The sequence below is a fragment of the Phyllopteryx taeniolatus genome, chromosome 10, assembly GCF_024500385.1.
Source record: "Phyllopteryx taeniolatus isolate TA_2022b chromosome 10, UOR_Ptae_1.2, whole genome shotgun sequence".
Taxonomy (NCBI): domain Eukaryota; kingdom Metazoa; phylum Chordata; class Actinopteri; order Syngnathiformes; family Syngnathidae; genus Phyllopteryx; species Phyllopteryx taeniolatus.
In genome coordinates this window covers 24,456,872-24,471,806 of record NC_084511.1, presented here as the reverse complement: position 1 = coordinate 24,471,806, position 14,935 = coordinate 24,456,872, and the positions used below count along the sequence as shown (strand labels likewise).

Genomic DNA, 14,935 nt, shown 5'->3' with positions numbered 1-14,935 from the left:
GGCAACAAAACACTATGAGAAGTCACCAAAAAAGAAGAATATGATGAATATGATAACCTTCCTTTCTTTCGTTTGCTTCTTCGACTGTTTGGCTCGCCAGGCCTGCTTATCGCTGCCTCACTGTATCTCATTTAGTTCACAAAATGAATTTTAAAAGAAAAAGAATAACCTTTTTTTTATCCTGGCCTCTTTTATTTTATCTTTGCCCCCCCCCCCCCCCCGCCCCCCACCATGCTCTTCCATCTAAATGTATTTGAATTTATGACCATTAGTGCCTAAGTAGTTTGTAGTGTTGTTAAGTAACCAGCGAAATTCTGCTGTTCTTAGTAACTGGCAAACGCTTGCTCTTTCTTGCTTGTGGATGGTGATCCTTTTGATAGGCTTTATCAGGTCTCGTCATCTTACCAAAGGGTTGTTTTAAATGCAGAAATACTGTATGCATATCGCAGTCACCGACAGTGCGCTGGTTCACCCGCCTAACTTCCGTGCAGGCAGCTAGGGGTCCGTTCCCATTTAGTCAAGTGTGAATGTACGTAAATGGTCGTCAATCTCTCTTTAAGTGCCCTGTGATTGAGTGGAGTCCGTCTTTTGAGCTGATGCTGTCTAATAGGTAGAAGTTAATCTGCAAGATCACTTCACCTTCATGGCTGACGGGCAGTACAACCTTTCCATTTTTAACAGAACAAGCCTAATACAAAGTTTCTGCCCGACAGTGATGCTATGTCGCTTTTGGTGCTTTTCCCATTGGCAAGTAGTACCAGGAACTTGGCAATGAGGGCAGCCTCTTCAGGCCCAGAGTCAGCAGTTGATTTGCATGTCAAAAAGAAGGGACATTCCTTGTAGGACAAAATTGTCTTGACAGAAAGGATAGTGAAGTGGGAAAATAGCATTATTGTGCAAATACTTGCCAAACACAGTCTATGTTCTACTTATGTTCCATTTGTTTTTTGTTTTGTTTTTTTGCAGTAATCTCCTGTCGAACCCGTACATATGTGACTGTCACTTGGCCTGGCTTGGTCAGTGGCTGAAGAAGACCAGGGTGGTGAGTGGAAACCCTCGCTGTCAAAGGCCCGCCTTCCTCAAGGAGATCCCCATCCAAGACGTGGCTAACCCTGACTTTACGTGTGATGGTGAGGCGCCTTGCTCTGAAATGTACATGTTTTGTTTTTGGCCCATTAAAACATAATTCCGAGTCTTCTAGCACAATGGTTCACTGATCGTCTCACATCTTCTCTAATATTCAGGGATTATTGTTTTTGTTCTTTATCAAACCAAGTTAAACCCCAAATCATCGTATCCATTTCAAGCTGCCTAAAAGTAGCGGTGTTCGAAAGTAAGTCATACGGGGTTCAACTGTGGTTCTGCTCTTCCACATCTTGCACGGACGTTTGAGCGGTTGTAGCTATGGATAAATTAAAACAAATACAACAGACGAATGGTACATGAGAAGTTGGCTTTTTCCCAACAAAACGACTTGGAAAAATAGATTGGAATGTCGCTCAAGTCAGAGTTCCTAATGGATTAGATGAAGTAATATGACGTCAAACAACGTTAGTGGCCGCAGAGACATACTAAAAGACGACAGAGAAACTATATCTTCATTTATTTATACTTGATATTTCCATTTTGCACAATCAGTTCTGCTTTGAGATGAGTAAATTAAAATATCACCAGTACATGCAAGTTTTCAGTAATCATTTAAAAAAAATAAGTTAAGGCTGCCACGAAAAAGGAGTGCTGACAGTCAAACTAATTCACAAACAAAACAAATACCATATCGTGGTTGTCACTGTTTACTTTACACTGGAACATTTTGAGGTTGGGCATTGTAATCCCTAAGCAGGATATTTCTGACTTCCCAGCAATGTTGAGTGCATCATAAAAAAGATCATGTTCTCATAAAAAGAAAGGAAATTGAAATGATCAGGATGTAATTGTTCAAATTATGTCATGATGTGCCGATGGGTCTCTGGGTGAGTACTCAACTTGAACAAACTGGGCATCGGTTCAGTGCACATTATGTCAACGTTTAACCAACTGTCCAGATGCTCACGTCCGTCTTTTGAGTCCCGCGTCTTACTCAATCCGCTTTGTCAGTCGAGTTGTAATTTTGGAGACACGGCGGCTCATATTCACGGCCCACATCCTCGAGAGGGTATTGCGAGGACAGCGTGATCGCCTAACCGCTGGCCAGCAGCAGCCTCCAATGACATCATGACATCACTTTGCGGTTCCCGCTCTGACGCTGCTGTTACCACGACAATACCTTGCCATCGCCACCAAGGCTGCTCGCTTTGGTCACCAAGGTTAATGCTATGGTGCTGCAGTTCTCTTCAACCAGAATTACTCTGATTTAATTTTCACTCCTCTGATAATTTCCTGCGCTGCTAACTTTATTGAAGTTCAGCTTGGAAAGTCATTAGCTGGTTTGGCTCCAGTAAAAGGTTAGTGAAATATTTGAATATATATGAAGTCATGTAAACGCTATTGAAGTGGTTTAATACACATTTGAACAGTTGCATTTCAGTCATTGGGTGGACTTGATGTGTAAATCAGACCTGAGAAGTGCAGTTGCTTTTACGGATGGCGTGACTAAATGGGTAGAGGAGGCGTTCAGCAGCTAAAAGTTTGCTGGTTTGAGTCCCGATTCGGCATGGGCCTGTTAAAATTTTCATGGTATACCACGAGGCCCCCACTTCCCAACCCCCGCTGTTGGTGCAAGCAGTCAGTGAGCCCTACGACTTTTCTCTTGTCAAAAAAGTCGGCTCGTTTGCGAATTTTTGTAGCTGAAGGATATGCAATACCTGCTAACTAAGAGTGGCTGTTAGAAGAGGCAATACAGTGGACCCCCGCATATTTGCAGTTAAGCCTTCACGATCACCTACTTGCAATTTGTTTTTTTAGTGGGAGGTAACTATCGCCCAACTATCGGCCATTTTCCAATATATGCATTTTTTCTTACCCAATCTCCAGCTTATACGTGTCATTATGGCCCCAAAGAAGAAAGCTGGGTCTTCTAGCGATTTTATTTTCATGTATTTTAGTTTCTTTATACGAAGTATTTCGACGTAAATTTCGACTTTAACGGTGAAATCGGACTTACGCGGAAATTCAGGTTACGTCGCCAGCGTAGGAACGGAACTCGTTTGTAAATCGAGGACTTCCTGTATTGAACACACATTGTCAATGGGAATGCATCCACTGTGAGACTGCTCTTCCAAAGGAAAAACTACAACAGCCTTCTTAACCTTTTAATGGGGTGAAGCTCTCATTGAATTCAAACATTCAACCATTATCTGAGTAGTTTACAAGATTGTTTTCACTGTATTGGACTCTCATATCTCTGTAAATGGACAATTAGCTTGTGTTCCTAACCCAACAGTCAGTTTCTGTCCAAGGTTTGTGCAAATTAAGGAGGCACGCTGCTTGAATTTCACTCAAAGCTGCAAAATCTTGCCTGGCAGTGACATCACCATACACAAAAAGCATGACCACTAAATATAAACCTATTTCGAGTGTCTCTTACACACATATACAGAAACTGGAGTTGCGTTATTATTGGCTCAGTGGCTCCTCCTCATTATCCTCCATTATGGTTTTAAGTCTGTTGGTTTTCACTCTATTCGAAGCACAGTTCAAGTGTTCCCATAATGCAACAAGCAGCACGACGTGAGCGAATGTGCGATTGTGTGTGTGTGTCATAGGAGGAAATGGAAGCCTCTCTCAGCCAAGAACAGCGCTCGCTTTTTGGCTCTGATCCTTCCTAACTCATGAGTGTTGGAGGCCCGTACTGTCCACCATGTGTTTTTGGTTGCGACCATGTGTTTGTAAGCAAGCTTAGGTTGGGTTTTCATTTGTTACATCTGTGCTAGTTAGCACGCGTCTGAAGTGCTTTTATTTGTGTGCGTGTTGGGTGTGTGATGTGGTGGGTGGGTGTTAGGGAAGTTGAAGACGTCCTTGTCACAATCCTTGTTTGTTGCCCGCAAGTGTTGAGCTATCTTATCAGCTTCTGTTCGTCTGAGATTAGATAATAAGACTTTATTGATCCCACTGTGCGGGATTACCTTGTTGCAGCAGCATGAAGAGAAGGCACAAAGCACATAACAAAATCAGAGACTATAACGACAACAAATGCACAGATGAACTACCGGCGCAACTATAAACCCTCAAATAGCCACTTCCACTCCAATTCAGTGAAGAACAAAACAAGAAACGCAAACATATTTAAATCCTCTCTGTGTATTGTTTACCAGAGTTCCCAAGTAGCACACAGAGCCGGAGGCAATAGTCTTACGGCAAATCAACTCATGAGAACTGGGTTGAAAAAGAAACCATGCATGGTCTTACAGCTGTGCTACAAGTGTAAACCTGAATAGACGTATCAAAATTTACGTCTTATCTGATACCTTACAAAACAAGAAACAAAAACATCTTTAACTCCTCTTCCGCTTTAACCAAGTACAAATCGGCATGGTCTTCCAGCTGTCCAGCAAGTGCAAACCAAGATATACAACACAGTGAAGCTTGTGTCTTCGTCAACCTAATTCCTATTAGGGGTGTAATGATTCATTTTGAACAAAGATTTTATTCGTATCACGAGTCATAGTTGCCGATTCTATTGAAAGACGATATTTGTTCATTTAAAACGATACTATCCGAAGCGATTCATTGAGTTGAAATTGATTCCGTAACTTTTTAGCCCGAACTTCAACCAATTTGACTGTGAAATAAATACCAGACAAATATAATATTACATAAACATGGGGAACAACAGCAACTTGTTGTTGTTTATAATATTTCAGCTCTGATTTTACTGCTTCGTCCATTTTTTTCCTCGACAAAGAGATGTTTAAATAACGTTCGAATTATGAGGAGGTCCTTGGGAATAAGATATCTCAACTGTCAGGGATATCTGAACTCAAAAAGTTTGAGAATCCCTGTTATAACCAGTCACATACTACACATGCATCTGTATTCATAATTTCTCACTCAACACCTTCTCATCGGCCATCCACCAGACAGGCCGGCGCCTTTAATAAAAAATAAATTAAAAAAAAGTGTATAAAAAAATGCGCACACACACACACATACTGTGGTGTCTCGGTCCATCCACTAGGGGCACTTCGGAAAGGAGTGTTTAGATGGTTGGACATAGATGGGATACAACAAAGAAAAAAGACAAACGAAGAATGTAGCATTGGAGAAGAATGTGTGTTGGTGGAAGCTGACTGCGGTGTGCTAACTGAAAGATAAAAGCTAAGTAAAAGGAATTACAAGCGTGTTTCTTGGAAATACGACACATGCACACTTCCATATAAAGTCTGCCTTGTGTAAATCCAATGCGTTTTTATCCTGGTATTTATACAATCGATTGATTAGCTTTTAAAGTGATTTAAATGAATATACAGTATTTTCGTCCAGAAGCCTATCTTGCTGAGCACAAATTGATGCAGTGTCACTGCAAATTTCTGAAATTATTTGACAGGCTCTTCAAGTTGTCCTTATGCAAGCATTTCTATAGGAAAGGCCTCCACTTAAATAGATGCTTCGTTCAGATAAGCACTCGTACGATATATGCAATATGTACATGACGTGTAAAAAGACAAAGCTGTATTGCGCTGGTGAAGGTTTAGTCTAAAGTCTAAAGTAAGGTTTTATAAATATACACTCCACATGGGCTACATGGTCAATACTAATCTTTAAATGGGGAAAAACTCCCCTTCTTTCTTTCAGTGCCTTTAGCCTGTCTAAGATAAGATAATCTTTTATTTATAGTTCATCCTTTTTTTTTAAAGCGCTGGAGTTAAATTATGGCTGCAAGAATTGTCAAGATAATACCAGCTCAAGTAGTCCAAAGAAAGCACTAATGTTGCACATTTATCTACGTGCTAAGGATGCACAATTAGCCTTAAATGCTATCATCCTACCATAGTAGATAAAGTCAGTTTTAGACCAAAATGAGGCAACAGTAGCTAAAACTGATTCTGTTTTTTGGAGGGATTATTGTTTAGCAGTGCACTATATTCCAGAATTGCATGTAGACTGATTCCATGGGAGCTTGAAATAGAACAATGAATTAAAAATGAATGAAAAACAATTGCTTCTCATCTCAGTCCGGGTTTGATTCCGCCATCTCTTTTTCTCTCTCTCTCTCTCTCTCTCTCTCTCTCTCTCTCTGGCCAACGTGTCCCCCGCTCCATCTTTCAGGTGGCGAGGATAACGGCTGTCTTCCTGCATCTGGCTGTCCTGACATCTGCACATGCTCAGACAGCGTGGTGCGATGCAGCAACAGAGGGCTGCACTCGCTGCCCAAGGGCATTCCCAAGGACGCCACGGAACTGTGAGCCTGGTGCACTCCCTCCTGCCGAACACGCATGCACGCAAGCGCGCGCACACACACACACACACACTGTCCAAACACAAAATATACACATCAATACCATTCTTATATTAAATTAAATGGTAAAAAACATAATTTGTGAGTCACTATAAAGCTTACAATTTTTAACTCCCAGCATAGAATAACACTAAATATTGTTTTATGCTTGTTGCTAGGCAGACTCAGTGATACATGCCCCATCTGCCAATGGGAAAACTGCCATATGCCAGTCACACCCACTAGGTCGTTTAAATGGACAGTAGTAAAGGAAAATGAAAAAAAAAACTTTAAAGTGTATTCATACGCATTATTGAATCCAAGCTTTGTGTTCAATATAAACTATAGTGATCCCCTTTCATTGCAGGAGTTTTGTTCCAGAACCACCCAGAAAAAAAAATCCACCATATACCGAAACCATATAACATGATTAAACTTAATATTTGAAAGAATGAACAAAATATATCAAATACACTTCCCACACACTTTAATCATATTTACACCTATCAAAACACAGTTTTAAAACACTTTGTAAACACGATTGAACTCTTAAAAACATTTGCAAGCATAAAATATATAGAAAATAAATAATAATGGAATGAAAATGTCAAGAAATGTTTAATAGGAGGGGTCACCAACATGGGTGAGTCACCTGTGGGGCTTTTCTAAAAATAGGTCACCAGTGATTTCCAAGGAATCTTGTAGAAGTGATCATTTAAAACATTGAGAAACAATTGCAGAGCTTTATAGAGCGTTTCATATTGATATTTACCTACCTTCCAATCATTGCCAATTATTGTGAGAAATCATCAGTGTGATGAGTGTCTTCACATCTATGAATATCCATCCATCCAGTTTCTATATTGCTTATCTTTACCAGCGTTGCGAGCAACATTTAATGTATTAATTAATCAATAATAACATGTCATTAAAGCAAATTTGTTATTTCAGAAGTGTGTATCAAACTGGTAGCCCAAGTTTCCTAAAGGTTTGTGAACCCTGTTTTATAGTTGAAGCCTTAAAATACCCGTTCCACATGCTACAATCACAAAATGTCAACATATTTCAACACACACAAAAAAATGTTTAATAGAAAAATCTGCCCTTGGTGAACCGAGATTGATCTAGTTGGGGGACTGACCCCTACTGATTAAAAGGTTTCCAGATTTGGCAGATAAATTTAAGAGTATATTTAGCATCAGCAAGACAATTATTTTCACTTTAAATGTAACCGAGAGCGCTGTTGTATGTGAAAATAATGCTTACCAGGACCAAATGATGTGTGATCAGCATCGTGCAAGGGGTGATTGGTTTTGAAATGTTTTGTGCATATCACACATTTACGGGGATGTTCGCAAGGAAGGGGAACGGGAAAGCCCCCGAGCACACTCACAGAAAGCTGGACAGCCAAACCAGAAAGTGTCCATTTTTTAAAATTGCTTTCTAAACATCGTTCATGGTTTGCAATGTTACCACGCCAAACACAGACAAATGTGAAGAAGCCAAGGTCAGCTTTGTGTGTGTGTAGAAAAACTTTGCCAAAACCCTGCAAATTCGATTTAGTTTTTCTCACTAGCCCACTACATGAGCGACCTTTATTCATTTATTTTTAATTAAAAGTAGCAGTGAGTGCAATAATGGAGTAGTAATGTTGGCAGCGAAGGGTAGAGTAGATGGTATGAAAGATGTTTATTTTTTTGAAATGGAGAGACTATCCCTCGTACAAAAGGTGAACGATGATATGCCCACGTACATTGTCGCCGCTCCCCGAACTCTGAAATGACTCCCACTCCTCGGGGTCAATAACAGTGATTAGGTATTGATCAGACCCAAGAAGACACTCCATCATAGTGTCTCCTCAACCTACTTATGACCCGAGAGAAAGGGAGCAGGACGAGTGTGTCATAAAGCACGTGTGCGTGTGCGTGTGTGTGTGTGTGTGTGTGAGAGACATTTTCCAAGATACCATGCATGTTGTGAATGTGTTCAAGTGCAGTTTTTTTTTAGCATTGCTTCTCAAGCTATATATCCCAAACCCGAATTTTCTCTTTAAATTGTTTCTCTCATTTGTAAATACAGTAAGCCCCACCTACCACTTTTTTTTTTTTTTTTTTTTTTTTTTTTTTTTTTTTTAATAATATGGTCTCTCTATATTATGGATTATCACAGATTCTGTGAATTATAGGCTGCAATCTCCTATTTTCTGTTGTGGTGTTTCCTTTAAAATGTATACTGAATAATACTGCATACTGTACTTTCGTTGCAGTTATCTGGAGGGTAATATGCTGACTTCTGTGCCCAAGGAGCTGGCGGCCCTGAAGCATCTGTCACTGATGTATGTACACGTCATTGCTCACCCCCGTCTGCTAATTCCTCGTGCGGTTGACAAAGCACATGTGTCCTGCGTGTGTATGTAGTAACCACGTATGTTTGCCTCTACAGAGATCTGAGCAACAACAGCATCAGCACAGTGGCGGCGTATACTTTCAGCAACATGACTCAACTGTCCACACTGTGAGTTATTACCATGGTGGCACAGTCACAAATGCATTATATATAATAAATGATTAGTGGAGGGAGGGGATCAGATTGCTTTGTCAAATTTCCATTTTCGACTACGTATCTCCATAATAGCTTTTGATGTGTTTTAAACTCCACTTTCATAATAGACTGACATTTGGTCACTCCACATTGTTGATTCCAATTTGTTTTGCCGTAATAGTCGCTTGACTATGTTGTGTTTTAGGTTTCAGGTACCGATGCCACTTCTGTGGTCTGCCCAGTCGAACTTCTTTCTTGTCATTTCTCTATATTTCTCCGTAATAGTCCATTATTATTGTACAGTAAACCCTCGCTATTTGCAATGATATAGATACTGAGCCCTGCTGTAAATAGCAATTGACGCCCCCTCTAATAATGTTTATAAATTGACATTTATTTTAAAAGAAAAAACTCATCTTACAATATGACGCTTTTTTTAAAAAAAAGCTTATAGATGATTCGATTTTGAAAAAAATGCACTTTATAACAGCAGCTCAGCAAAGCAAACACATATACATTTTCCAAAGACTTTCATAGCTTTTAATAACAACTCAGGCTAAACTTGGGTCCTCCCCGACTCACAAAGATTTTAGTGTATAAAGATGTACCACTTCAAAATACTTCCTTGACACCAATGACTGCTTTCCCATTAGTTGCCGTTATTATTTTTGATTTCTAAACTTTTTTTTATGGGATTATGTGTATCCAGAATATGTCGACTATGCACTTTTAGCTGTTTCCAAGCAGCGAAAGGTTTCCTATTTTGTGCAGTCATGCTCGCTGACGCCAGGGAGTCATCCAGTGCAAACAACTGCATCAGTTAGCCCCCAGAAAAACATCAACGGAACAGACTGTGATTTAAGTGCGCGGCTCAAGGGTGTCTTTACTGCACTGCAGGGGAAGAGATAGCCCACTGCTTCCTTTGCCTTCTCACAAGAATTAAGTTGACAATTCTACGAAACGTTATGGACCATGATGTGTCGGACGTGAGTGCCAATGTGCCGTTGCACATGAGCAAACCTGCAGCAAAGCGTATAAAAAATTGCAACACAAGTACAAAATATGGAGGACATGCGCCATTGAAGTGTCGTATTTTAGCCCTAAAGTGGTTTGTGTTGGGAGGTTTGGGTTTCAGGCGTGTAATTTCATATAAAAATTCATTTTCTGGAATACTTTTTCCGAGTATCACTGAAAATAAGCCAGTTTTCTACTAATGATAGGGCGTTGCTTTTTGCACGAAATCATACTAAAATGATGATTAGGACAGGCTGTACTTTTACATTTCTCTGTGAGAAGCCTGTTTTTACACTAAAAAGACACAATAGTAGCTACATTAAACCAAAGAGTCTACAACACCGGTGTCAAACTGGTGGCCCGGGAGCCAGATCCGGCCCGCCACGTCATTTTATGTGGCCCGCGAGAGTGTGCATCGACTTTGTGTTACTTGCTAAAATACCAAAATTGCAAATTGTCTTCACTTATAAAATAAAATAAATATAATAAATATAAAATTGATTCACACTGTAGTTGAACAGTTTTTACTGGCTTCTGATTTCAAAAGTAATTATCCATGAATTGGTGTATATGTAATAATATGAGGCAATCATACATTCATACGGGTTTGCAGCCATAACGGGCCACCGAGTGGAACCATAACTGTGATGTGGCCCGTGACAAAAATGAGTTCGACACCCCTGGTCTACAGGGAAAAAAAAAAGACACCTACATCGGTTTCACCCAAAAAAACTGGGTGGATATATCAGGACGCGTTAAAATCTCAAGGATTAATGCACAACATTGAAGAGGAAGCCAGATATTTTGGTTTGAAGCAGCCATTTAGGGTGAGTTCCAGGGTTTGTATTTTTACAAAATCCTCAAACAGTCTCCATTGGAAAAAGATGTATTGTAATAGAGAGGCAGTCCATGTTATCATTCTCTGTTAATTGTTTAAACCGTAAATATACACAGTCTAATCCTTGAATATCATTTCAAACTCATTTTACAACATTACCCTTAAAAATCAATTGCTGACAAGAGCTGCAAAGACTCGCCATAATTTCTACTAACAGCCCAGGCTAAACTTAGCTCCTCCCCGACACGCAAAGCTTGTCTCTCGGTCGAGATGTATCACTTCAATATAATTCCTCGACATGGGCATTTGTGACTACTTGTGGCATCTTAGGACGTTTCAGAAAGAGCACAAAAAATGTGGACAAGTAGCTGGGTAAAGCAGAAACAGCAGAAAGCCAACGCTAAATTGCAAAGCACTTTTGCCTATGCCCTCAAGATTCCAATAATAACCTCAGATGAATCTGCTTTACAGGGCCCATATTTGGGCTATTTAGACCTCCTCAGAGTGACTCTCTAACATAGTATAAAAAATGTCAATTTCATTTCAAAAAGCATCTTGGTGTTGTCATACGAGTGTCCAGAAAAAGGCCCCTCTGAAAGCTACTTCTGTTTGACCCAGCTTTGTAGCCGCTTTGTCCATATTTGACTTTCCCCTGATTGGTTGCGTGTGTGTAGAAGACCCACTTGGGAGATCACACGTGTTTATGTTGACAGCGCTGGCTCGGGAGCGGAAAGGGAAGGTGGAGGTCTTCGCTAGTGGCGTAGATAAGCTCGAGAAATTCAAATGACCTGATTTCAGGCCTCTCTGGAGAAAAACATCTGGAGCTCAGGAATGCGTGGACGATTTTAATTTCACGTTTACTGAGGCACCATAGAGACAATATTACATCCCAAATACTAGAAAAAGTTGGTTTGGCAAAATACGGGACCTTTAAGTCACATTCATAAGATAAAATAAGAGATAGCATTATGGCATATGATCCAAATAAACAACACATGAATGAGAACTCTCATATATTTTAACTAACTCCTATGACCTTCTGTATGTTCTCTCTCCAACAGCATCCTCAGTTACAACCAGATTCGCTGCATCCCGGTCCATGCTTTCGACGGTCTCAAGTCGCTCCGCCTTCTGTGAGTCACAAGCTTGGCCCTCGTGTGTCGCAGTGCTCTTCGCCGCGCTGGTTCTGAGCTAAATCAAAATTTAATCAGCCCCCCTTGGCGCCGTGCCATGTGCAAAGTATGTCGCAGCCGCCCGCTCGTTTGTTGTGCCGACATACCCGAAGAGAACAGTGATGAGCTCTCATCATCTACATGATCTGGCCACTCGATTCCTAATATGTCCCTCCGTCATCCATTCATCCATCCCTCCATCCTTCCTTCCTTCTGTCCTCTCCTGCTTTCCCGCCGCCCACCCAGTCTTGGGCTTGATGAATGGACCTTCAGTGTGTGTTTCTCTCTCTCATCCATCAGCTTGTCCACCCTCTGTCTCGCAACCAGAATGCACACTGCGCCTTCCTTTTACCGCCGTACCGCCATCATCGCCTCTGTGCTGTTCATTGACAGCTAATTTGAATGTAATTGTTACATCTTCCAGCTAGCCTAAACAATACCAATGACTGTTCCAGATAACACAATTTCAGTGGTAGAGGTTTGTAGTCTCTCGGTTTATTAGCAATATTCTTTCACCTCTAATTGATATTAAAGACCTTCTGGCTTCATTACATTGAAAAGTGGCAGTAATTTGTGTCTGATAATAATAATGATAATATTAATAACAATAATAAGACTTCTAAAAGCATAGACCCCTTTTCGACACCCCTCTCCGTTTCAGTCGCTTCAGATTTTTCACTCTTTTTATTTCCTTTCTCCTCCATCGTGACTCATAAAATAAATGTTATGTGTCACAACTACAATTATTTTGCCCATCTTCTGGCAGTTTTGGGCTGTTAAGGTGTGATTATTACACCAGGCCGCCGTTACACTTTTAATCACGTTGCCCCTGGAGCTCATTTTGTGTAGCAAAATGCACAAGTTTCATTGTGCAGGTAGAGCTATCTGTCCCGGATGACTGCTGTAATTCTTGTTGTTTAAGAAAGAAGGCTGCCAATTTGAACAAGAATCATGCAATTTGCAAAATATGGCATGCTGCTACAAACTACAGTACTAACCTAAAAGAGACATACTGTACTTTTTTTCCACAATTTAAATCTCTGAAATTATTCAGCCCAAATACACAAAGCATAAACAATTACAACTCAACCATTTTTAATACTACTCCGTTTTGATGCAAATGTGCCACTGCTCAACCTGCCTAAGTGTTAAATGCCAAGAACAGCAATTATTACCAGCATGGGGTGGAGGGGGGGTGGGGGGGGGTATGGTGTTGTGACTAGGCGAGCAGCCACTTGTCGTCAAGCATCCAAGAGCGTGAAGAGAAAAGCAAGCCCCCACAAAGACGACATAAAAGCATCATTTGTATTTTAACTCGTGCATGCAGCACTTAATCACCAAGCCTCTAAATTACACTTGTCATTTAGTGTTCGCATCTGTGCAGCTCTGCTAACATTTTATATTTGACAGGATAGCGCGTCCATGGAGTCCGGCGCCCGGACTCTGGCCATTGCTTGAATGTATAGGATCTTCACCCAGCCTAGCTGTAGGTCATGGGCAGAGAAACTCCATATAGGAGCACTTCCAGACATATTTTTGGATATAGTTCACCAAAGATTTACATTGGTACCCTGACTTAAGAGTGCCCCCAACTTCATTTGCAAGTATAAACAGATGTAACACAAAAATATAAAAGCAAGGTCTCTGTGCAGGACTTTATTCTGTATTTTTTTTTTTTTTCATATTGTACTGATGTTGTATCCAATTCCATCAGGGCAATTTTGTTGTTGTTACTTTCTGTCCCTCCAAGCTCTCACCTGGCGGACGTTCGCAGATTGTTTTTTCCTTTTCCAACCTGCCTTCCTGTCCTCCTTTCATTTCCGTTCATGTTGCCTTGGGGACTGCCCCCGCTTGACAACCTGTTGCCAGGCAGTCATCAGAGTCACTCCCTTATTACCCACAGCACCCCTCTGGACTGGCCTGTGTAGCAAGAGCTATTTGTAACTGACACCTAAACATGTACTAGTGAAGGTTTTGGCAGACACACATTTGTATATACGCTCATGGCTCACGTGTATGTACTGTAATGACAAACAGATATGTCTCTGCACAAAGTATACATACATACAGTATACATTTACAGTACATTTGTGTTCATCGGCAGCTTCAGATTTTTTGAAACAGACAGAAAAGTTCAAATGTGTATGTAAAATCTGTCAAATTATTTATTTTAATATATGAAATAATTCAAAATGGTACTTTTTATTATGAAAGAATTAACGGAGGCGCAGGTGCAGTGTTACCAACTTGCCAACTTTCTCGCTAAATCCGCCGGCATTCTGATACCTCTTAGCGACCTTTTCTTCCCAAAAGCGACAATTCTAGCAACGTTTTCGTATGTTGTGGAGACATGAAATCACGTACCACTCTGCGCTTAATGTCCTCAATGAGCCCGTGAACTTCTCCGCCAGCGAAAAGCACTCACAGGAGGTCATGTTCACAGTAGCCTCGCGCTGCAGTCTTAGCAGAGAGGACAGCCACAACCCTCCACGTCCAGACTGCAAATGAAATGCGCATATGCGAAGCTGCCGCTGTTTCCGTCTTGGTTTACAGAGCGAGATGTAAATGTTTCTTTACTGTCACACTAGAATACAGTAGATCACTGCATTTAACTCAAACACCGTTCTTCGGTCTTCTCCAGTCAAATTTGACACAGAGAACAAAATATATTTTAATTAAAGAAAACAAACAAAAGAATCAACAAAGTTCATTTGCAGTTCTAATCATACTCAGCATATTTTTTTTAGCTCAGAGCTGGGAACACTGCATATGTGAAATATATGTTTAACATACACGCTACACTTAAATAGCTACAAATACTATATACACAAAGTCCTACAGTATATCCCGTACCGGCAGCAGCACCAGCTTCATTTCTGTGAACACAAGCTTTCTGTTTACTTTCTTTTATCTATAAATATTTTAGTTATGTTCCATTATAGACACGGGAGGTGGTCTTGTGCCGCAGATAATTTGAATAATTTATCGTGCTGT

At 40.6% G+C, this 14,935-nt stretch overlaps 1 protein-coding gene across 3 annotated transcripts in view; it reads left to right on the top strand.

Moving 5' to 3' along the window:
* The window catches only part of slit3 (slit homolog 3 (Drosophila)), a 235,356-nt gene that overhangs the window by 183,438 nt on the left and 36,983 nt on the right, over nucleotides 1-14,935 (top strand). For all 3 annotated transcript variants that reach the window (XM_061787697.1, XM_061787696.1, XM_061787695.1), the window contains 5 exons: nucleotides 967-1,130; nucleotides 6,208-6,340; nucleotides 8,643-8,711; nucleotides 8,819-8,890; nucleotides 11,831-11,902. In XM_061787697.1, coding sequence (XP_061643681.1) covers nucleotides 967-1,130; nucleotides 6,208-6,340; nucleotides 8,643-8,711; nucleotides 8,819-8,890; nucleotides 11,831-11,902 — 510 coding nt within the window. The remainder of the gene's footprint in view (nucleotides 1-966; nucleotides 1,131-6,207; nucleotides 6,341-8,642; nucleotides 8,712-8,818; nucleotides 8,891-11,830; nucleotides 11,903-14,935) is intronic.